This window comes from Solea solea, chromosome 11, assembly GCF_958295425.1.
Source record: "Solea solea chromosome 11, fSolSol10.1, whole genome shotgun sequence".
NCBI lineage: Eukaryota > Metazoa > Chordata > Actinopteri > Pleuronectiformes > Soleidae > Solea > Solea solea.
This window is the reverse complement of record NC_081144.1, coordinates 21374268-21398294: the sequence shown is the minus strand read 5'-3', so window position 1 is coordinate 21398294 and position 24027 is coordinate 21374268. Positions and strand designations below refer to the sequence as shown.

Here is a 24027-nt window from a genome sequence, read left to right as displayed (position 1 = left end):
TTTATTTTTAACAGAGGGTGGACATGTGGGTTGTAAATACATGTAGCATAACTGTTCATATACTTAATTCGGGTTGTGCTGTTAGCGTTGGATAAGCACCTTCTGAGCCAGCATGTCAATGTGGGGCCGACAGGGGGATTTATATTGGGCTGACAAACTGGGTTTGTCCATGGTGGCCAGATCCATATTTGCCCGCTTCGTACCCTTTCCCGGCGACTTGGTTACTAAGTTTAAAGTGGGTAAATTATCCAGGTCCCACAGGTTTCAGTACCATGGGCCCCAGATATGAAGAACATGTGGGCCACCATGGACAAACCCACTTGGGACCCATATTGTCAGTCCATATATAACTCTTATGAGGCCCACACTGACTTGCTGTTTCATTTTGTTATTTTATAGAGAAGCAAGTTCTCTTCTCTGCTTCCTTTTAATTTGACCTTTTTATTTAATATTCAAATGAATGCAACATACTGTATATCAATGGTGAGCAAATGAGTGAGAGTGAGTGAGAGAGAGAGAGAGAGAGAGAGAGAGGGACTAAGAGAGAGAGAGAGAGAGAGCGAGAAAGCACGGCGTCTCTGGTTTGCTTCGTGCTCTCTCTCCTCTTGCACCTCCTCCTCGGCACCGGACCGATCAGGGGAGCGCACCGTGAGCGCGCGAGAACGATGGATGAACTTTAAATCCGTGTCACCAACTTTCACCGCGGCTCAGCCATCACCCTCTCTCTCGCTCTCTCTCTCTCTCTCGCTCTCTCTCTCTCTCGCTGCTCTCCGCTTCAGAAACAGAAAAAAAGCACCAAAAAAACCAACAACGCACAAACTCTCGACAATGGATTTACTGCAAACACAACTCGACTGTAAATGATCACTTCGCTTATCGTCTTCTTCTTCTTCTTGTTCTTCTTCTTTTCCCTGAGTGGAGATGATGGCATCAATCGGGGAATTCGATCCTCTCAACACCAGAGTCCCTGCAACTAAAATAGAAGTTACTGTGTCGTGCAGGTAAGATCTATCTATCTATCTATCTATCTATCTATCTATCTATCTATCCATCCACCCATCCATCTATCTGTATAGGTGACATTCATGTGTACATCCTCTGCCTCTTTCTCTCTCTCACACACACACACACACAGTTGACATTCTGTATGTTAATACAGTTAATCCCATCACTTACCTCCAATACTCCAATGCATTAGGGTGATTAAAAATCCTGACCCCAGCAGAGCTCACTGGTATTCACCCACAGGCTCGGCTGACAGTTGGTGTGAATCTATTTATTTATTCATTTATTTATTTATTTATATATTTCACTCCAGCTAACCTATATCACATTGAAGCAGTGTGCTGTTTTAAACCAAACAAAAAAAAAAGTATAAATTCAGAGACGGTATGGTGATGGCAAGCTGCTGTGGGTGAAAGGTTGGCTATACTGGCTGGTGGCGACTGTCAGCCTTGTCAGGCGTTCTCATCCCGCTCCTGAATAATGAGTAGCTGCTGTTGCCGCTGTGTGGTCCCTCCTGACATCGGTGACCATGCAGCAGACACCTGAGTTTGACAACGCCAATGAGTCCCAGTCAGACGAAAGCAGGGCTAGATGAAGGAGAAGTGTTTTCATTACTGTGGCAAATTAACTGCCTAAATAAAAAATGAAGGGACTCAGAATCACACATCACAATCTTCACTGATGTAAAACAACGTATCGCCAAACAAAACCAAATAGTACCAAACTACGTTCTGGGGGGCCTGCGTTCTGAAACTGTGATTATGTTGAGCAGTTTTTATTAAAAAAAATATTTCTATTATGAGGTTGTGTTTTGTGTTGTATTTGTTACCTGCATTGAAGAAGAAGAAGAACCCTTCAGAGATGGGATTTTTAATGACCTCCTTTCACCTTTTTTTTTTCTAAGCCTCTTTCTGACAGAGTTACAAACAGACGGCTTCATTTAATAGTCATGTTAAATCATGCAAGTTTCTGTGTTATATCCCAAATCCCTGGAATCTGTTCCCTGAAATGGTTGGATTGAACGCCCCAAAGGTGTGGTCTGGCTGCGTCTTGGCTGGATTGTCTAGTCTAGTGTTTCCCTATTCTGGTCCTCAGGGAGAACATCGAAAACATGCAGGGCGGGGGTCCATGAGGACCAGGATTGGGAATCTCTAGTCTGTGCTTTCTCAGGATTAGAAGATTACACATCGGTTACAAAGTTTGTTCTGTCTGTGGTCTCCGGGACCACAGACCCACTTGGGACCCATATTGTCAGCCCATATATAACCATACTGGCTGCATAACAGTGATACTTTAAAAACAATATTTATCTAATAGGGCTATTAAAATAAGAGGGTGTTCTGATGAGGTTAACTGGACTATGATAAAGGAATAGATAACACAATGAAATACAAAAGTAATATACAAGTATTACTTTTTAAGTAAATAAAATAAAAGTTGTTCCAGTTATTTGGGCTTTTGGGATCAGCCTGCGTCCTTTATCCATGCTTTCACCCGACTGGGACTCGTCTGCTGGTCACGTCATGCCTGGCTGATACAGCAGCGGTTGACTTCCTGTTCCACTTTGCTGTTTTTCTCCTTGTGTGGTCACCTCTGGCTTTAGCGTCTCTGTCCACGCCCCCCTGCAGTTTTAATTACCTGTCCTGATTGGACTCACCTGTGTCTGGTTAGCTCCCACCCGGTTGTGCATGTATTGTCCCTCTCGTGTGCTGCGTCTGTTCTGTTTGTTATTTGCTCCTTGTTCCTGTGACGTCCGTGTTCCAGGCATTCTTTTCCCTCATGCCTCCCCTTTGTCAGATTTTGGCCTTTTGTTATTTTTATCCTGCCTTCATGTCAGATTCCTTTGTGTGTCCCCACCTGCAAAGTAAGTTATATTTAAGACTTTTATTGAACACTAGCCCCACATTTAGGACAGCCTTTAGTTTGAAACCTAACACCTGTGGTCAATAATAATGTCTGTCAAACAATTTCTTACAGAAATACATTCAGTGCAACTATATCACGCTTTCATCAGGCTTTGGGTCATAAATTAAGTATTTAATTTGGCTCACCATAGCTTGCATTTAGAATAGACAGTTGGTAGCAATATAATAATATTAATATAATAATAATAACAATATATTTTGGGAGTAATTTAAACCTGCCCACGCTGATTTGAGACTTTCTGAGCAACACCCAGGAGAGCAAAGAGAAAAAAAAATCAATTAAAGCTGCATGCTGTCAGTGAAATACTGACATATCTGTTAAATGGATCTATATTTAGCAGTCTGTCTGATCTAGAAAAAGCTTTTCCTGTTTCCCAACAACTCGTTATGTAATCAAGAGCCAGGACGCCGCAAAAGAAAGAAGAAGGTCACGCTGTTTGTTTGTGAATATATCGACAAACGTGTTCAGGAAGTGATGGCGAGAGGAGAGGAGGGAAGTGCTGGGGACTTTGCTGAAAGTTAGCCTAAAGAAGACGTTACTGAAGCAGCTTTAAATAAAGCATGAATTAATCAAAGAATACATGTTTACTTACTCTTTCAATTTTGCTGTTTCCACAGGAATCTCCTGGATGTAGACACGTTCTCCAAGTCCGATCCTGGTACGTCACAGCGCTTCATGATCTCCTCTGAACTGTTTGTTGATGGTGCTTTTGGAGAGAGAATCATTTTCTCGCCAGTTCAGTTCAACTCTACAGTATTTACTGCCTTAAATGCACAGTATGTCATTTGTGCTGCTCTGGGACTCTCTCACTCTCTCGCTCAGTCAAAAGAAAAACAACAAAATGACTAGTTTGATGACATCTGGGAGCAGTGTAGGATTACGAGGTTCGACTCACTTCTCGATGAAGTGACTGATCCTCCCCGTTTTTTTTATTCCAGTTTTTTTAAGTTACATACATACACCACACAAAGTGTGACCCCCAAATGACCGACTCACTCTGCCTGCCTCCCCCTCTCTCTCTCTCTCGCGCGCGCTCTCTGCTTGCTGCTGAAGAGCATTATTCGATGCCTCACGACAGCTGGTGAACCTCAGCTCTGCTGAACATTTCTGCTCACCTATTCCATTCATTATTTTTTTCAAAGAGGCCTCACTTGCGGAATATTTGCTATTGAAATAATAGATGCGTGGCCTGACATCAGCAGCCCCTGCGAGGCACAGGACGCCGTTAAAATGCGACCGAAGCCAATGAAACGTTCAATATGAATACGGATTCCGTTGGAGCCATTTTTTTAAGTTCAGTGACTGTGTCTGATGGAGTCTGTGCTCCAGTCATGCAGGAAGTACTGAACTAATCTTTTTAATTAACCGGTTGTAATGATTTAGTAAACCGGAACAAACTGCTTTTCTTAGTTTGCGTGTGTCGAGAACTGTATAGCGGTAAAAGCACCGTTAGTCTCATTGTTTTGAGTCATTTTGATGCAGAAATCTAAAAATCAGGCTGTCTTTCAATCGCATGACTATCTCATGTGTTGCTTGACGGCCTTCAAACTTGGCATGTGACTTACTAAGGGCATCAGTGTTTGGTGTTTGGATAAAAAACTGCAAGTGATTTGGTAGAAATAGCTAAAAGTGTCACTTTCTCTCTGTCTGACACGTTGTGGTGTGCACATTGAACACGTTCTGCGTCGTAGTGTCTTAAAAGCAAGATAAACGTGATGAACGGTGATGTTCCACTGTACAGGTGAAGAACAAGGACAAGACAGGGGAGGGTCAGAAACGTGGAGGTTGACCAAAGGTCAGGATGTGAGGTCTCTTGGCCTTCTTTATGTCATGCGGTAGAGAAATTACAGCCAGGGGACAGAGCAGGGATTAAAAAGCCTCCGACACGGTATTACCCCCATCAATCGCTTCACAAGCCTGCGCCAGTAGTTTTAAATATATAGCTGCATTCCCCTACATGATGATACTAAAACGGCAGCCTCCCCTCTCTCTCTCTCTCTCTCTCTCCCCCTCTCTCACTATTATGTGCGACTCCCAATCTCATTATTGTCTTGTGTAGGTGTGGTTTTATTTTCCTGTCTCTCTCTTTTACCCCAAAGCTTTTCCTCAGAACCACAGGCCAAGGCTCGGTTGTGGCATTCTAAGTTTGAGTCGATTTTTCATTTGCTTACCCTTTATGAGGATTTTTTTTTTTAGATTTAAGAAGAAAATTAAGACGGAAAGAAAATAGTTAAGGGACACTGCTGTTTGATATTGACTGGGAAAGCTGCTCAATGATGTAGGGATGATGCATTTGGAAACTGCCATGCGTTAGTACTAATTGAGTAGCAAGGAGACTTTACACCGTACTAGCCATACTATTAGCCAGAAATGTAATGTTTCCACAACAAAAGTTCCTTGATTTAGATATGCTTGTGGATAAATTTGCTTTGTCTGCACTGCAAAGCTAAAGTGTCCTTGCCTGGCGTTCTCAGTGGTCCTTGGCATAGACTGGTTTCCAGCAATGACGCAGGTGCTCAGAAAACACTCCGCTATGACAGAGCTTGTGTAGATTAACAATGACAGAAGGTTTCGGTGCCTTCAGCTTGAGAGATTTGTTTTTGATTAGTCGTTCAAATCCTTCCTCCAGCCCTGATACTAAGATCGTCTGAAGAAGGAAAAAAGAAGAACGTGGTGCCTGCAGCCTCCGAAATGCCCATTTAACACACGGCAGACAGGACAGGGTCACATGCATGCTTTTCATAGTGAGTCTGCTAATTCAAGCTCTTCCACACTTTTAAAGCTTTTAAAGATTTGAACTGCACAAATTGCAGAAGTAATGGGTGGAAAGTGCTCACTATCCAAAGAACTGTCATTTGTGGAGCTGAAGCCGAGTCATGGTCGAGAGTGCAAACTTATTTACGAGCACCATATTTTCTGTGAAAAAGCTCAGATTCCAGTTTCTAAATTCTGTGTTCACTGTGCACTTTAGATCCATGGAGATCAACCGATATGTCGCAAAACTTGACCAGGGGAATATTTCCGATCCTTATAATGCCGCAAGATGTGGGTGAAAACGGGTGGAGAGGACTTTATTTCAGACCTGCAGTATCCTGACATCTTCAACTTCCGGATTAACGTCCCTTCATTTTACTCCAGAGAGTCACTAAAAGTTTATAAAAGCCTGGAGGGAAACAAATGGACGCGCTCTGGCTTTGTTGTGATAACGTTGCCGTGTAGACTTGTACATCAGTTAGACTAGTCCATTATTTACTGGGAGTCGACCACAAAATCAGTTGCTTGTGGGTTGTTTTCCCACCTCTGCCCTCTTTCTGGATCTGTGGGGAGCTGGTAAAATGTCCTCCCATTAGCCTGTCTCTGACTGTTTTGGCACAATAGCTATCTACAATCTTCACTTTTAGAATGAAAACAGTCGGCAAAGAGAAGAGTTGCCTGACATATTGCCTGATTTATGTGTTGTCTAGTGTATACATCTACAGTATAGACGTGAACAGTGTAGTATCCTGCAATTGCCTTGTTTGTTTTTATGGAAAATATACAGATGTGCTCCGTCTTCTTCAATGACCATGAGCTGAGGATCAAAATATATACACCTGTTGATTACATTATGTAAGCGTCTACCCTGAGGTTTTGAAGTAGAGCGACGGTGATGGATTTACTTCATTATGGTAAACATTTTATGCTTAATAGAGCATAGCCTTGGCATTGTCATTGCAATTTGCTTGCGTTGGTGTCGCACTTAATGTGTTGTGTGCTGGAATTGTGGTTGAGATGTTTTGAAAATTGAAGGACGAGTATCTCCTAACTGTGTCTCGAGTGGATTCTGAAGAACGTGCGTCATTCATCGGTGTGTAATGGATTGAAGCTTTGTGTGTATGTGTGTGTGTGTGTGTGTGTCGCATCTAATCATTTCAGCTTGGAGTTTATTGAGAAATCGGTGAGTGAAAGAACGTTTTCAGCAGTCTTGTATGATTCTCTTCAAATCCACGAGTACATGCCGTGTGTGTGTGTGTGTGTGTGTATATATATATATATATATCAGGACAGAAGTTGTATTGCACAGTGCTGTATATCATTAGAGCAACAGGGTATAGTAGACCTCTGGATATGCTGTCAGTACCGCTGATTAGAAATGCATTGTTAAAGCAGAGCTACACCAAAACACTGATCCGGCTTTAATTGAACCACCTTCTCCCTGTATCCCCAGGCTCTTGACAGCCATCACCTTAAGTCTTTGATTTTCCTGTGTTTTCATACAATGTGATATAAATTTTGTCCAGTGTCCCTCTGACACAAAAACACCCAGCACTGCTGCTGTCTCCATGGTTGTCTGCATGAGGAAGGCTACATTTCATTTCGTATAATTTATTTCTCCTCGATCTGATCCCTCACAATACTTTGCAAAGGATTCAGATGGCAGGGTTTTTTGTTTTTTTTTTAGCTTTTAATTAAATACTCTGAATGCAGTTTTCAACAATGTCATGCACTGCCTGAGGAAACAATAATAGTCACAGTTGCTTGTCATCGGTAGCATTGTGTCGGACAAGCGAGTGTACGTCAAGATAGTCAAGTGAGTAATGAGTTATAACCGAAACACTTGGCATGACAAAACCTCTGTGCAGTGTTTCAGCATGTTAAGATAAGTTATAAGCCTTCAGACTCATGGAGGATCAGTGTTAGTCAAACTAGCCCCCTTAAATGGTATTTATCGCTTCTTGCGGGGTTGTTTCCTGTCTGAGTGAACAGACACTTACCTAATCACTGAGAGGGGAGGAAAAAAAAAACTGCCAATCAGCTCCACCTGGAACTGACTGACAGGATAAACAACCTCGTACTTGAAAACATGTTTGCTATACTCTTAAGGAAATGAAAGCAATGTGTATAATAATGCAGCTGTAACTTAAAGGTGCATTGAAACATTTAGAATAGAATAGAATAAGTCTTTGTTGTCCACCAGGGTAAAATTTTCTTAGGATACACATATATATATATATGTATATGTATGTATATATATATATATGTGTGTATATATATGTATATATGTATGTATATATAATTGAGCCTGTCAGCTACAATATTATAATGTTATGTCGTTTCACCAAAATTACGCACCGCAGCTTTAAATATTCAGCGAGCTATCGAGTCTCAGCTGTGAGCTATTTGGCAGCAGATCCACATGGGACGGAATGCCGTGGCAATAATGCGACGGTGCTTTATGACGGGAGGATGTAATTAACAGTGTGGGTGCCATGCAACAGACAGGAGGTTGAACTGTATACTCCATTAGGCAAACCTTCATTTTCCACTTCTCATGTAACTGACTGAATTCAATTAGAAGTACTCACCGAGAGCTACACGTATGACAGGACTGCTCCCTGTGTAGATGCTAAATATAGAAATTCTAAACGGCATACGGAGAAAGAACGAAACAAATAGGTTTTTCAGCTTGAGATGCGAGTTTATTACTTGAACTTGAACTGACAGTGCTGCTCTAATTCAGTGGAATAAAGAGTTTTAAATGTGCTTTATGCCATGTTTTTAGGTGCAGGTTGGAATGGTATAATGTCAAAACTCTCTGTGGAATGCTGTTGGGTGTGGTAAAGCAGGAGTTTGGCAGCCTGAGTCTGCACCGGAGTATCTGAAATGTCTTGTTTGCCACTAAGACTTGAGGCTGTTTTGAGCTAAAGGACAGGCCCTTCCTCCTTCCTGATAGAGTTGTTTCAAATATACACTTCAGGGATGTGAGCAACACTGATGGCTCGATGTTAAAGCCTCTACACTAATAATATACAAGGAATCACAAGAAGACATTGCGACAATGATTATTAATTTGAACTAATAAGAGGATGAAGGAAAGATATGCAACCAACACTGAACTCAATACAGTCAGATTTGTCAGATGTTGACCAGTCTGACAGGATACTGGTTCAAAAATTGTCAGGAACACGTTTCTCGTGGCCTTTCATTTATTTTAATGGGAACATTTCATTGGATTTGTACAGATTTGTGTGACCACCAGTGTCGGTGTCTGGATACAGTTGTTGGGTACGGTCATTCATCCAGAGGTTCTTAAAAATAATCCCCTGCATGCTGCACTGGAGTTCTGGAGGATGGTGGTTATCCTTTCATATCACAACTTGGCACAATCATAACACCATAATGTAAAGCAGTGTGAGCCGCAGTTGCAGCCAGGTCCACCACTCAAAGGCCTGCTGTTTGATTAAAGAGTCCCTTCTGGGCGCAATCCATAGTTTTCATGGCAAGAGGTTTGCCTTATGTTATTGTGCTAGCTAGATATTTTGTTGCTTGTTCTGCATTGTAAAATATTAAAGCATAACTATATGCAGTATTTTTTACCCTAATTTAAGAAGAATTTAGTTTTATTAATCCCCTTAGGGAAAGTATTCCTCTGCATTTGACCCATCCTAGAATTAGGAGCAGTGGGCTGCCACACTGAGTAGTGCCCGGGAGCATTGGGGGTTGGGTACCTTGCTCAGGGGTACCCCAGCCCTTTTTTGCCGGGGGATTTGAACCGGCGACCCTCCGGTTACTTGGCCACTTGGCCACGGGCTGCCAAAACAAGTTCACCTGAGATGGGATTCAAACTCATAACCTCTGTAGTAGAAGGTGAGTAACACCTTCAGAGTCATTGTGATGGTTAAAAAGCTTATCGCAGGAGTTTGGGGGCTGTCTCCCTCCCACAGAAAACTCAGTCTTCCAATATGAGGGCTGCCGACCCGGAGAATCAGGAGGTCAAACCCCCCCCCCACGTAAACATCGAATGGCAAGAATTAGGAAAACACAGAAGCTTGCAAAATGGATCCTGACCGTTATGGACAGGGCTCCACAGCTTGTCCAGCGGCTCCATTGAGAGCAGATGTACTTGTACATGGCCAGAAAAGGGGAAGCGAGTGTCAGTGGCGAGTGTTTATGACGGTGAGGATAAAGCGTGTTGTAACTGAACTCCATAAAGAAAGAGACATACAAAGTTCCGCTTCCACAGCTCATGGACACCCAAGACTATCATGGTTAATTCTCCTGTGACCTTGATAGGGTCATGAGCTTTGTGCAGAGCAGGAAATTATGAATGACTATCAGATCTCTCAGATGTAGATCGAATTGGGAAAATTAAATTTTGTTTTTGAGCCCGGCCATGTTTCTGACGGCACAGAATCAGGGGAGGCTGACATACACGTGAGCCACAGAGGCTACATAAATGCTCTCTCTCCTCCTGCTGCCTTACCCATGAGTGATGAGCACTTTCCAATTTTCTCAGCAGTGTGCTCTCTTGAGTCAGTGACGGAGGCTGCTGGTGGCCTCCTGAGCTCCTGTGCACAGTGAAATACATATCAAAGCTCATGATGTGTACACCATCCTGTAGAATACTAGTCAGCCCACACACATCCATCTCTACTTTGATCTGTACATGGAGTATGTGAACTGTACTGAATTCAAGTCCGGACAGACTTGCCACAGTCCATGTCCAGCAGTAAACAGCCAGTGTCTGAATGAGACAGCAAAGCAGTCTATTCACATGAGATCTCCAATGCATTTCACTTCCTCCTGGCTGCAGTGACAAAGGATCATCCTGTCCTTTCAGGTGATCACAAGTCACAAGTTGTTACTTGTCTAGTAAACTACTGGTATGGGAAACTCCATTGACAATAAAGTTTCTCAAACATTTCATTTGGGGGACCCACTTTATAAAGACATTACAATCCAATTCACACAAATATGACCAGAGGAAATGCTTGTGTGATGTTTATAATGGTTGTAACCATTTCTGGAACACTGGAATACTATTTTAGGAAGGTGAGCTAGCCATTTCCAAGATCTACATGTGTGATGAATTAAAGAGGCTTGGAAAATTCAACCATTTATTTGGTGACCCATTTAAATCTCAAGTGGACCCATCTGTGCGTCCCAGACCAGTCTCTGGGAATGATTGCTCCACAACACGGCAATATAGTGCACAAGATGGCTGACTAAGATTCAGAAGCATTGGACTTTTATTGGGCGACGGTAGCCAAGTCCTCTTTCAACTCGAAGGTTGTGGGTTCGATTCCCGGGCTCCGCTTGTCTACATGCCAATCGGGCATCAGTTGGGCAAGACACTTTAACCGCATGACCTTGAATGGGTATAAAAGATGAGTGATAGAAAATACATCGATGTGCTGCATGGAGTGAATGGGTGAATGGCGGGAAAACCGTAGTGTAAAGCGCTATATAAATACTTGAAGTTGTCACTGCCTAAATGAAGTGGAGTGTCTTTATTGAACGTCTTTTCTATTAATATCGATACATATTGTTATCGTTTTACCGCCCAGCCCTACTGCCTCCCTTTTGTCCTCTCCCCTGTGTACTCTACTTTTACACCATGTCCTTGAACCTTCTCGTCCTCTTCTCCTCCTGCTGCCTAAACTATCTCAGCCTTGACTTTATTTCCAAATAGTTCAACCTGAACTGTCCCTTGAATATGCTCATTTCTTTCAAATAAACACAGTTTGCAAAAAGCTGAATGGAAACATTGAATGTCGAATTCTGGGTAGAGCTGCTCCCTGAAATTCATGTCATCCGTATTGAATTGACTCCCATTTTGTTAGAGAGGAGGCGCAGAGACTCATTTTCACTCGGATCACTCGAGTCACATTACGCCAAAAGGTTGTTGTGGAATGAGGAACCAGTAACACTAAACATATGTTGCATACCCCAGCTTTAAGAGCAGAATGTCTTTCTTAAATACTTTATCTGCCTTTTGGAGATCTGGAGGCTGAGCTGGAGAAACAAGAGCTGCCAAGAAGTTTACAAGTGAACAAAGGCCAAGTCTGTGAGAAACTCTCAGGCTGAGATGATGTGAGTGTGTTTTATTGTGTGAGGCTTTCAGGGATAAAAGCCAGTGATTGGTGACACATCTATAGTACAGGGGCAACAATGGAGAGAAAAAAACTGTACGTCATAAACACATCACTGAACATTTAGGACAGAAATAGAGCTTGGAATAAAAGCAGAACTCAAAAGTGTCTACACTTCATCTCACGTAGAACCGTGATGATCGTCAGAAATTCAATTAGTGGTGTTCACTCTTTCCTTTCTTTCCTTCAGCTGAGATAGTCGGAGCCTTCTTCCTGAACAAATGAAGCAAACTGATGTAAATTCTTTTTTTCTCCTACTTTCCCCTCAAGAGTTTGACAAATCTGAGCCAACCGTTTCAAGCCAAAAGTGCATCTTGAGTTTGTGTGGAGACAGTTTTTTCACAAGAATGTGCCAAGGTACAGGAAGACTCTGATGTTCTTCGTCTTATCTAATTTATTGATCGCTCAGAGTTTGTCCTTGAAGGATGCTGTATCACGTTGCCCAGTCACTGCCTCAATTCAATTTGACTTCCACTTTCCTCTTCCTCCGTCAAATTATCTTATGCCCATCGGTATCTTCCCACATGTGGAGGATGTATAGGTGTGCGATCATTGTCTGTTACTGTAAAGAACCAAAAAAAGCTCTTTTATTGATGTTTTTATATAAACGGGAAGAAATGGAAGCTCAAGTTTTTTTTCACTTCAGCTTATTAGTTTTTACAAGAGCTGAATTGGGTGGGAATTAGCAAATATTACAGTCGCAACATTAATGCCTTTTCCCCTGTTCCTCTCTCATTGCAGTGTAATTTCTATATTCAAACAGTTCTAGGGCCTGGAAATATATCACAGTTGATCCACACTAATGAAATTTAGACAACGGTAAGAAAAGAACAGGGTTTGTGGTTTTCATTGCCTTCAAATAAACCTTTTTAGTCACTTACATGAAATAAGCACAATTACCCCCAGTAAGAGAAATTCACCAGAATACAATAATTTTAAGTGCTTTTTATTCTTATGTGAGATAATATTGTACATATTTCCGTTCTGAGACACACACACACAACACAATGTATTGCTGTTTATACAGTCTTCTGGCTGTAATGTAAATGTGAAGCCTTACCGTCACATGAAACTAGTGATTGAGAGCTTCGGGAAATAACTTTCTATTCAAATGTACTGGTTTTTGCAACCAGTGGAGTCGCCCCCCCCTCGTGGCTAAGTGCTTTTTCTGTCCCACTTCCTGTGCTTTACTTTTCAAACTGGAAGACAACCTTAATTTGTGTATACAGTCAGTGGTGTTGGCACTTTTCAAAGATCTGTTTAGTCCAGTCCTGACTTGGTTTTTAACATATTCCAGGCATGCGTGACCTCTGCGACACGGCTCTTGCCCTTGGAGAAATGCAAATGGTTCTTCAGCAGTAAAGCCTCTCTCCAGTTTAACGGCAGCAGCTATAAGCGGAATTGAAATCCTTGCCGACGTTATAGGCTGGAAGGAAAAAAGCCAAAAGCTCTGTCTGTGGTCAGACAAATGCTGCTGGATGACACATTCCTTTGGTTCGAGATAAAAATAATGGAATTCATGAGGTATTTTTCCTTTTCATTCCCCAGTAGCTACGAGTGTGCTTCTTTCTGTTTAGGAGTAGCTTTCTGTTATTGAAGTGACCCTGTTCCATTTTAGAAAGTGTCATTTTCTTCTCTATATAAAGAGAATCACTGACACGGATCATCAAAACCTGGAAAGTTTAAGAAAAGAGATTATCGTTCAGCTTCTTCACGTTGTCATTGTACATCTGGTGCTGCACGCACAATTTATCTCTCTTTTATTTCTATCAGGCACTCGTATGAAACATCCCACTTCTCTTATGTAACACTTGCTGGTGGAGCATTGACAGCTTTCATCCACATGCATGGGTGTTTCACTCCATTAAAACCAGTGGGAGAGACGGCCTCCCCACTCCCACCAGTCCACGGAACGGTATTTAAGCCATTGTGATTATTCTTTACTGTGATGCCAGTGAGTCACGTTTAATGAATTTTAGATACCGCTTGTGCTACTTCCTGTATTTTGTTGTTTCTCCTCGAGGGCTGTGAGTCATCAGCAGGTGGGAGTTGAAGTTTGGTTAATGCACAGCAGGTGTGTTTTTCAGAGTCTGTTCCTTCTTCTGTTATACAAATCTGCTTTTGCATCTGCAGTGGTTTTAAAATGACTCAGATCTGATATCCAGTACAAAGCTATATGTGATTAAGGCTGTGTTATGTGATTCAGAGTGAGTTATTTTCAGCTTTTCATCACTGTTAAATAATACAATAGGGCAGTTTTGTCCCTACGTGCCTTACAGCTGTAAATATATGAATGTAGATTTTGCTGTAAAATGAATTTTGGATTTGACAATCCTTTCCATATGCAATTCATTTGGAATGCAACATAGGCTCTGTTGCGGAGGCGAATAAAGGCAAAGTGGGAGTCACAGCATCTAAATAAAGGTCACTGGTGACTGATTACACCTGAGGACTCCTAATGAGATCTGAGGAGAGAGTGAGCAGCTCCTGTTGATTCAGTTATTCATGGTCATCCATCCCACGCCCACCACATTGTATGTGTAATTGGGTAAGAGCATATCCACATGATAGCAACGGTGCAATACCCAATTTAGTCATGTACAGCCCACTCAGCTACTACTGAGTGTCAAGTTCACTACCAGACCACGCCCCTTGCACCGCTCCCCACTTTCCCTCCATCATCCTCTCTCCAGATTATCTCTTAGCTCACTTCTTGGCATTTTTCAAAATCAGGCATTAGGCAGAGTAAGCCTCAAAAGAGGGGTTTTGTTACACTTTAAGGACTTGCACTGACCTCTATGTACTTGGACAGCCTAAACCAAGTGTTATTTCTAACCTTAACCATAACCATAACCATAACAATAACCAGTTAATGCCTAACCCTAACCTTAACCACAATTTAAATCTCAGCCCTAAACTTAACCTGTTCCTAATTCTAAAAAGGTTCTGCCTCATTAGGACCAGGTTCTGGTCTCAATGAGGACTACTGGTGCAAACAAGGTCAGTGTTTATGCCAGAAAAGGTCCTAAAGAGTTAACAAAGAGGTAACAAACACAAGTAACACCGACATATACAGTATGTATGATCAAAATAAATTGCTCTGAGAAAAGAGAACATTCGACATGTAATTTCCTAGTGACACATGTCAGGGAGGCACGTCGCACATAAACAGTTTTTCTTCTGGCGCAGTAGAACGGCATATTGGACTTGCATTCATCAGGCGACTCCAAATGAATGCTAATGTTCTTGTCCTGAGTGTGTTTGATGTGCAAATGAGCAACTTACAGTGTAAGCGACCAACCATTATTCTGCAACAACTGTGTAGAACAATATGCTGTTTAGAATTGTGGTTCAGTTTATTTTTGCTATCCAACACCAAACCCCGAAGAATAAAGGAAAAAAAAAAGTTGATTATTGAGTTTCATCCATAAGTTATTAAAATGCTTGTGTTTTGGGATTGCAGCTCTGTCCTGAGCTCCTCATTAGATGAACATGTACAGAGAAAGTAGTTTCATAAGCATCAGGTGACCTGAGGCAGTCCCTCCACCTCTGAAACTCTCTGCCAATATTGACATGTTATATCAGCATTTATTTTCCACATCTCTTTCAGAAGCTTTTTTTTTATCGATGCGAGCAGCAGCATAAAGAACCTGTATGTGGTGTAGAAGGAAGAGGAAGGGGGGACTCTTACTCTCTGAGCTGCTTTGTGATTGGGCAGACTCTTTCAAACCTCTCAACTGCCCTGTCATACGATTGGCCAAGCTGAAGAAGAGGTATGCTGAAAGATCACAATGGAATTATTGATTAATAATACCAAAGAAACCCCTCCCCATTGACCCTTAGGTGTAATATGATGCTCTTTGTTTTTTACAGCATGACATGATTTATGCCGTGAAGTCTGATTGTTCACAGTACAGGAAACTGGATGCTGCATGGGCTCCCTGCATGGGCTCCCAACTGGGCAGCTTTGTCAAAGTTGCTCCAAAGAGGTTAAGCTAATCTCCAAAGGTGCTCTCTTGCCTCATCTCTCCCTTGGCAGCAGATCAATACAATAGGAGGGATGTGTGACCACCATGCCTCACCTAAATCGCTGTGTGACAGGTGTATCTGTGGGGGATTTGTGACAGCCAAGCCCTTTAATACCTAGCCCTTCGTCTCCATCTGGAATCTGCCACAGCCCGACTGTGCCAGACTGGGATTTTCACACTGCACCTATTTTCCAAACAATCGATTATCCATCCAAAGTCCTTTCCCCACATACCCCGCATCAATCCCCTTTAATGTCCATTATTCTTTCCCTACTTATACCATCCACGTCCCCTTTATACCACTCGTCCGCCTCTCAGTTTCACCTCACAGTGAGCAGCTTGTGTCCTCAGCCTGCATAAGCCTGTGGCATCCTGTCCATGCCTGCCGACTCTCTGATTATACTTTTCCTGCAGAACAAACGTCCAGGACGTAGGCTGCAAGAAATCCCCAGTCAACAAAGCCTTCACACAGGTGACTCTTGCTGTCAGCGCACTTGTCTTACTTGCATGAGTCCACAAGTACATTCTACCATTTTTTTTCACTAATATTCTAAGCCGATGGGAGGGACGTGCAAAAATGAGTCTCTTGATGTGTGAATACATATTGTTCACATGCCATATCTTTATTTATTTACCAGCAGTAATACCAACACATTGATTCCAGCCATGTCAAATACTCTACTTTACATTTACATTTATACATTTACTTTACATTTCACATAGTGTCTACCATACAAGACAGTGGAGGCAATGTTCTGATCTGGGATTTCTTCAGTTAGTTATGTCTAGGTTCAGCAATGTTATGCACCCACCCAAAAACCAGATATACTAAATAACCAGGTTTTTGGGGCATGTTTTCAGACAGGCTCGGATTTATTAGGCGTAAATTGTGAAGTGGCATAGATTGGCAACCACAAAGTTCATACCTTAAAGGCCTCATGGCATCAAAATCAGGATTTTAGTGCTTTAATCACACATATGTTGGTTGAAATATTACCTACATTCTTGTATACAACCTAATATCAAAAGGGCATTTTTTTCCCCCCAACATTCCAATTAGACTTTAGAGGTTGCCATGCCCTTGAATCCACTTTTAGATTTCGGATGACTCATCCTGTACTCGTGAGTATACCAAGTTGCATCCAATCAAGGGCTGTATGTTTTTTAGTTTTTTTTTATACCCCGACACGATGAAACATTCAGACGCATCAACTCCATCTTGGGGATGAGCCTGCGTTTCTCTGGTCTCTCCCTCATCAGCAGCTCTATGTCATCGCTCAAAAAAACATTCCAGATATAGGCAACACTAGTGGTGAGAAGTCCTCCACAACAGAGGATATAGACTGTCTTCTGTGTTTAGCTCCATCTTCATGCTGTGTTGTAGCCACAGCACTATTGGATACTTCAAAGGCCAATCACTATGGTAATCACACCCTCCATATAGCTAGTTTTAAGTGGAAATACATCAATTTTCAGAAGCTACTCGTGCTCCGAGAGCCACGTCATGAGTGCAGTACCCCACTGAGAATCTTTGGCATGTGCTGAAGAAGTTATTACACAGTGGTCCATCCTCATTATACATCAAATACAAGATCTTGGTGGAAAAATTGATGCAACTGTGGACTTAAATAAATGTTTTTCCATTGCATTTGCTTATGGAAACAATGCATACAGTATGTGTTATTATCACAACTAAAGGCGATCCAAGACATTTTAGTGTGTGACTTTTTTTTGGCCTGGCAGTGTATACTACTGGATTGTTGCAGCTATTAATTAAAGAACATTGTTTGCCTCGGCTGTTGCTCTCATTCTCCTAATTATTCTCCTCTTGGCGTACCTTGTTGGTGTGAATGTAGCTCTTGTTGATATTTGCTCCCACTGACTTTTTCCTGTGGATATCCTGAAGGTTGGCCGTAGCTCATGAGTGGGTCGGTGTGTAGGCAGCGTGCTGATGGCGAGATAGAAAGAACAGTAGATGTGCTTTGTGAACGTATGAATGGCCAAGCTGTAGTGTGGAGTGTCTTGAGTGGTAATCAAGACTAGAAAAGTGCAATTCCTATTACCAGCAGACTTTGCAGAGACTGCTGTGTAGTTCGTAAGTGAGACTAGTTTTAGTGGGATTTCGGTAACAAAGAAGATTAACTAATCAGCTCTGTTTACCTCACAGCTTAATAGATCGCAAGGGTCATGAAACACAAATTGCTTTTCTTCATTTAGACGATCGTATTTCATGTTGGCTGTCATGTTGATAGGTCTAGTTATCAAGAAGCACACTGCCCAGTGTCACTGTGTAGGTATTGTGCCTTGTTGTTCACCGACTCCACTAGAGAAAAACTATAGATTTTCGGGGATGTTTAGAGGTCCAGACCCAGGTATTCCAAGGCAGGCAATACATACAGTATCTATACTACAAGGTGGACATTATTACCTTGTATCACAATAACGATAAGTCAAACTACTAGTATAATTAAACTGTTGTCTTTCTCATATTTGTGACCTTTCCTAGTGTATAAAAGCTGGGTTATTTTTGCCAATGATGCAACATAGCACATTGGAATGACAGTACGTCCTCTAAAGAGGTGGCAGAAACTAAAGAAGAAAACACTGGTAGGCGGCAAAGGAAATAGAACCCTGGTTTCAAAGCAGAAGCCAGATCAACAGGTGAGTCATTACTGAAATACTGTATGTCCAACATCAAGGTCTTTAGTAGTACTTAAAATACCTTATGTATAGTCCCACAAGGCTTTTTCTGTGGCTAATATGTTTTTGATCAAATTACATTACATTACATGTCATTTAGCAGATGCTTTTATCCAAAGCGACTTAATAATATAATAAGTGCATTTAAACATTTGGGTACAATTCACTGTTTCATCCATGTGCACACACACATACAGACATTTATTTTCGATGTAACAAAATTTAAACATCTCTGCTGTTCCCTGTTTGTTTGGGATTTCTTTTTTTATGCCACTGCAGTACCTGTCTCCACTAACCTGTGGATCCAGTGTTAAACGTCATGTGAATTGGGCTCATTTCCTAATTCCATTCATGTTTATGGTCACCTGGGTATCAGTCCCGTAGCCAAACTGTTGGCTGGAGTTTTTTTTGGTGGGAGTAGAGTTTGGACTGACAACAAATTGCCTCATAGTGTGGTCCTTCCCTAAGTTGACCAGATGGGCCCTTTCCTTTCTCAGTCACTTTCCATGAAGCAGGCAATCAGTCAGCTTCATTGTACATGGCCTAACCCTGATGTAACCTCTGTGTGGATTAGTCTGAGCCTGCTGTCGGCCTGATGTTATTGTGCAACCTTGAGGCAAACCACAAGGTCTTGTGAGTTTGATCTCGGATGAAGAGACTAAACTTTGTCTCTTGAACATCATTATTTCGGCTGTTGGGCCAGAATCAGCATCGAGCCATGACTTTGCAAACAGATTAAATCCCCATTGTATATTTGTCATGTTTTCTTTTCTGGAATTTAATTGGAGGCAAACAAATTGAATAACTTATCTTGAAAGATGCAGAACTGTATGCTTTCAGTAAGATAAATAATCTGCCAAAGTATTTCCTCCAAAGATGTATTGTCCAAGCGCTTGTCTGCGTGCTGCCCTTTCTGTTATCTCCCCTCCGTTAATGGCTCATTAGGACAGAAGATGTGGTTTTAATCATCTACCAGTTTAGATAGTCTGAACTTCATTAGAGCTAATGTCCAAACTTCAGAGGCACGCAGGGGCTGATGTGCCCGTCTAGACATGCAGAGCAACACTTGGCTAATTATCAATGCATCCCATAAGATCTTTTAATGAGCTTTGTTTTGCCGCTGCATGCACATACTGTGTGAGTGTATCTTAGCCTAGCATGACAGTATGAAATCTCTGTGGGTTATAATTGGGCTGCCTCAGTGCGATTGTAAATGTATGCAGTCGCACTCAAAGCAAATTTGTACAATTTCTTCTCAGAAGACGAATGTTAATGTTTGGCGAACAAACCGCAGTAGGACTTGATAAACACAAAGCCACGAGTAATGAATAGTTAAGGGACACCAGGATGGTACTCCATTCACTTTGTTTACTTTTTGTTTCCAGTGCAATGAAGCTGTGGGTGTGTGTTGCAAAGGAAAGCCAAACTTTCAGATAAAAGTTTCACTCAAGCAGTCGTGATTATATAATTGAGATAATTCATGCATGTGCAGGGCTGTTGATGAGATTTGGAAATGATTGTATTTGCTTGTTTCTGGCTGCAGGTGTCCAAACATAGTGCACTTTAGTGGTGGGCGGTACACCGGATCATACCAAAAACTGGACCTTATTTTTTTTAATGATATACATTTTTCATATACCAGATATCCAGTATATGAAAAACTACCAAGTACCAAGAATGTGTTCCGTTACATAGACACACACTCAGCTGTGCTGCTCTCTCTGGTCGAACAAGAGATGGTCTTTTCTGGAGAAGCTAAAAATGTACAAATTCATTGTATCTAATTAGGCAACAAAGCAAGGCTCATTGTCTCATGATGTCATGTGGATGTGCTTCTTTCTAGTATAAATGTGATGGATACAATTCACCAACTCTTTTGCCTCACATGTCTTATATTTCAACATGGAAATGAACCTTCTCCAACATGTATCAAGGGCTACATGATGGTGTGGTGGTTTCTGCACCACTCCACCCCAGAGTTTTCATGTTCTTCCTGTGTGTGGGGTTTTTCTCCAGGTATTTAAACGTGCTCCCACAATCCAAATGCAGACTGATTGAGGTTTGGCTAACTGGAAACTCTAGATTGAACATGGAGGTGTGAAGGGTTGTTTATCTTTTAACATTGGCCCTGAGATAGGACAGACCTGTCAATCCTTTATCCCTGTCTCTAACTTGTCAGCTGAGATTGGCTCCTACTGCCCCCAATATCTTCAAATGATATGCTTTAGACTTTAGAGCAGTGGTTCTTGAACCTTTTATACCAAGTACCACCTTTTTTTCAGCTCTTGAAGTAACACCATTATTACCAACGTTAAAATACAGTGGTGTAAAGAGGCCGAGCAAAGTCAGGTATGGACTTTTCACAGGAGGCTGATTTATTCCCAATAAGATAATTTGCTCTCTCATCACCCTCCTCTTCCTCACATGTACCTCAGACACTGGTATAGCGAAATTAGATTAAGATGGAGCAAAAGATAAGAGAGGCAAGAGAGGTATTATTATTTAATTCTAAAATACAATAGTTCTGGTTTGTTTGTTGCTAATGCGGTAAATAGGCCCCTATTCTTTCACAGTAGAACCTCCTTACATGTTTAAAATTTTAAGCAGGAGGTGGCTGATGTCTGGAATTGTTTTTCAGATCTGGCAGGCACATAATAATAATAATAATAATAATATTATTGTATGCTACCAGCAAATGGGAGTTCTCACCACAGCTGCTAAAGGGCTTTTGTCAGTTAAACATTAGCATGTGTCAGGCTTGGGCACAGCATGACTGATTTTGTTGTTTCTTGGGCCCACAATTATGTTTCATACAGTCTTTATAATTACACCGTATGCATTATACTCAGCAATTCTGCCTCTCTATTATTATCAATATTGACAGATTAGACAGGCAGAAAATGCATTACCTTGATTAGCCAGTGTTGTCCTGCAGTTGTCAAACATGAGAAAATGACCCAAAGGTATGATATATTGTGGCGGTCCTCTTGAGGTCCAACATCTGGTGAAAGGCGGGGGGACACTTTGGACATGTCTCCAGTCCATCACAGGGCCAAACATACACAGATGACCCGTTCACACCTATGGCCAGTTTACTGACGAGTTAGTCTAATCCCCAATCTGCGTGGTTTTGGACTGTGGGAGGAAGCTGGAGTAACAACTCATACGTGGAGAACATACAACATCCGCGCAGAAAGACCCTACAGCAACATGAGAAGGTGTCGATATCAATTTTGACCCTTTTGCTATCTTTCATTTCTTTTTTTTTTTTATAGCACTGATTCATAACATACAGTACATTATCTCAAGGCACTTTTTTACAAGGTAAGGTCAAGTCCTTACAAGCATCATAGAGAAAATCCAAAGCAACACAATGAGCATACACTTAGCAACAATGGAGAGAGAAAAAAATATAACCTCCCTTTTAACATGAATACATCTCTGACAGACCCAGACTGGGAGTGTACGGCCACCTGCTTCGACCGGCTGTGGTAGGAGAGAAAGTATGGGGAAGGAAAGGGGGTTAGTGAAGGAGAGGTGGGTGAAAAGAAGAATGGAAATGAGAGAGGAAGATAGAGGAGAGATGGGTACCAGGTATGGTTGTGTAGCAGGTGTATTTCAAGAATCAATAACAAACAATTATCATCATCATCATACATCATCTTCATCACCTCGTCCAGCGTGTAACACGCCTCTTGCCCCCACCGCCATGTGGGATTGGTTCCAGCTCCTCACGTGACCATAGGGAAAGGACGAGCTATAGATGAAGGGTGGATGAGGATAATAACGTTAGCAGTAATAAGTAGCTATATAATGTGTAGTTATAGTGTAGTACTTGTAGTACCTGTGGTGTGAAACTCTGGAATCCGGGATATCTGTAAAATATGAAATGAGGGGGAAGAGAAAACAAAGTTATTGCCATGATAACAATTTACTTTGATGTGAGTGAAACTAAATTTGCTTCTAACCACATCTGATAGATTTTAATTTTCCTACCTGAGCTGTTTAATGTGTTTAATCCATCACACTAATCCCTTTTTCCTCCTTCTTTTCATCTTGCCCCCCTTTCTGGAATCTTCTCCATCTGTTCCCCTTCCAGTCGTCGTCCTGTATTTGCAAGGTGTGGGAACCAAAGAATGGAGGGAGGTAAGCAAAGGAATGTTTTGTTTTCCAGTATGAAGATCTAATATTTCACTCAGTCGTTTGTAAATTTCTTCTCTTTTTTAACGTGCTATATAAGTATTACCGTCAAAGAACATTGTGTTTGATAGTAGTGATTTTCAGGAGTGTTATTAAGTTGAAGTCCGGAGACAAAGCCTCGAGAACACTGTTGTAGAAAATTAGAAGTGTCAGCCTCTTCACTTGCCCACACAAGTATAACCTCTGTCTTAAATTGAGTCAGGTAGAAGAAGAAGTATAACCCCCCACAACTGACCCCAGCCAAAAAGTGAACAATAGAGGTCAGAGAATAAAATGAGTGTCATTATATCGGCTTTATTAGACAAAGGGAATTGATATCATGACTCAGAGACTTCTTTTTGGTGCTTTTAAATATGCACCATCTGCTCCTTCTGACTTCTTGCTGTCTCAGCCTCTGTCATTCCTTTTAACAGCAGGTTAACATGGCTCTTCATTATGGCCTCTGTGAATTTCTTTTCTTCTTTTTTTCCATCTCACAGCCCTATTTTCCCTTATCTACCCTAATTTGCCCATGACTTCGTGTCCTGAGTTGGTGTATTTACCCATTTGCAAATTCAAATTCAAAGTCAATACTGATGTCTCTGCCATTTATTCACTCGCTTCAAGACACCTCACACCTTTTTTATGCCATGTGACAGGGCTTAATCAAAAACGCGGCATGAATTGCACCGCTATCAACAGGGTAAACGTCTCGCTGCCAGCTGTACACACAGTATACCAACATAATGAGCAGATCATAAATGTGCATTGTAAGTAAAATCTTTAATTTAAAGGAGAAATCATGAATTATTTTATGAAAACAGAATACAATTGCTCATACCACAATATCCGGATGTCCCCAGCTAAACCATATTCCTCCCGACATGATGGATCTTTTCTTTTTCAGTGGTTTGTCTAAGGTTATTGTTGTCCATCCTCTTTTCCAGCCATTTATTGTTCGAGCTGAATGAGGCTGTGCACTGAAATAGTTTTCTGATCATTTTTCACAGCCAAATAGATATGAGCCTCCACTTTACAATCTCCCAGCAATCATCTGTGGCGGCTGATGGAAGATAACACATGATCTGTCTATGGCTGCATTTACACTGCAGGTCTTGATGTCTTATTCCGTTATGTTGGCCATGTCTGTGATTTTTTTCCTGCTGACATTGTCTTCCAAAAGTAGCCCCCATGTCTAAAATCTGCATTAGCAGTTGACAATGGTTAGTAGGTTAGTAGGCTGAAACTGAAAGTGATAAGTGATATTATGAAATTTA

The 24027-nt window shown here is 41.6% G+C and overlaps 1 protein-coding gene across 1 annotated transcript in view; it reads left to right on the top strand.

Annotated features, from left to right (window-relative positions):
• Window positions 1-576: 576 nt before the first annotated feature.
• LOC131469226 (copine-9-like) overlaps window positions 577-24027 on the top strand; it is a 77264-nt gene continuing 53813 nt past the window's right edge. Inside the window, exons 1-3 of the mRNA XM_058644181.1 lie at window positions 577-1001; window positions 3549-3589; window positions 22671-22717. Coding sequence (XP_058500164.1) covers window positions 922-1001; window positions 3549-3589; window positions 22671-22717 — 168 coding nt within the window. The 5' untranslated portion in view covers window positions 577-921. The remainder of the gene's footprint in view (window positions 1002-3548; window positions 3590-22670; window positions 22718-24027) is intronic.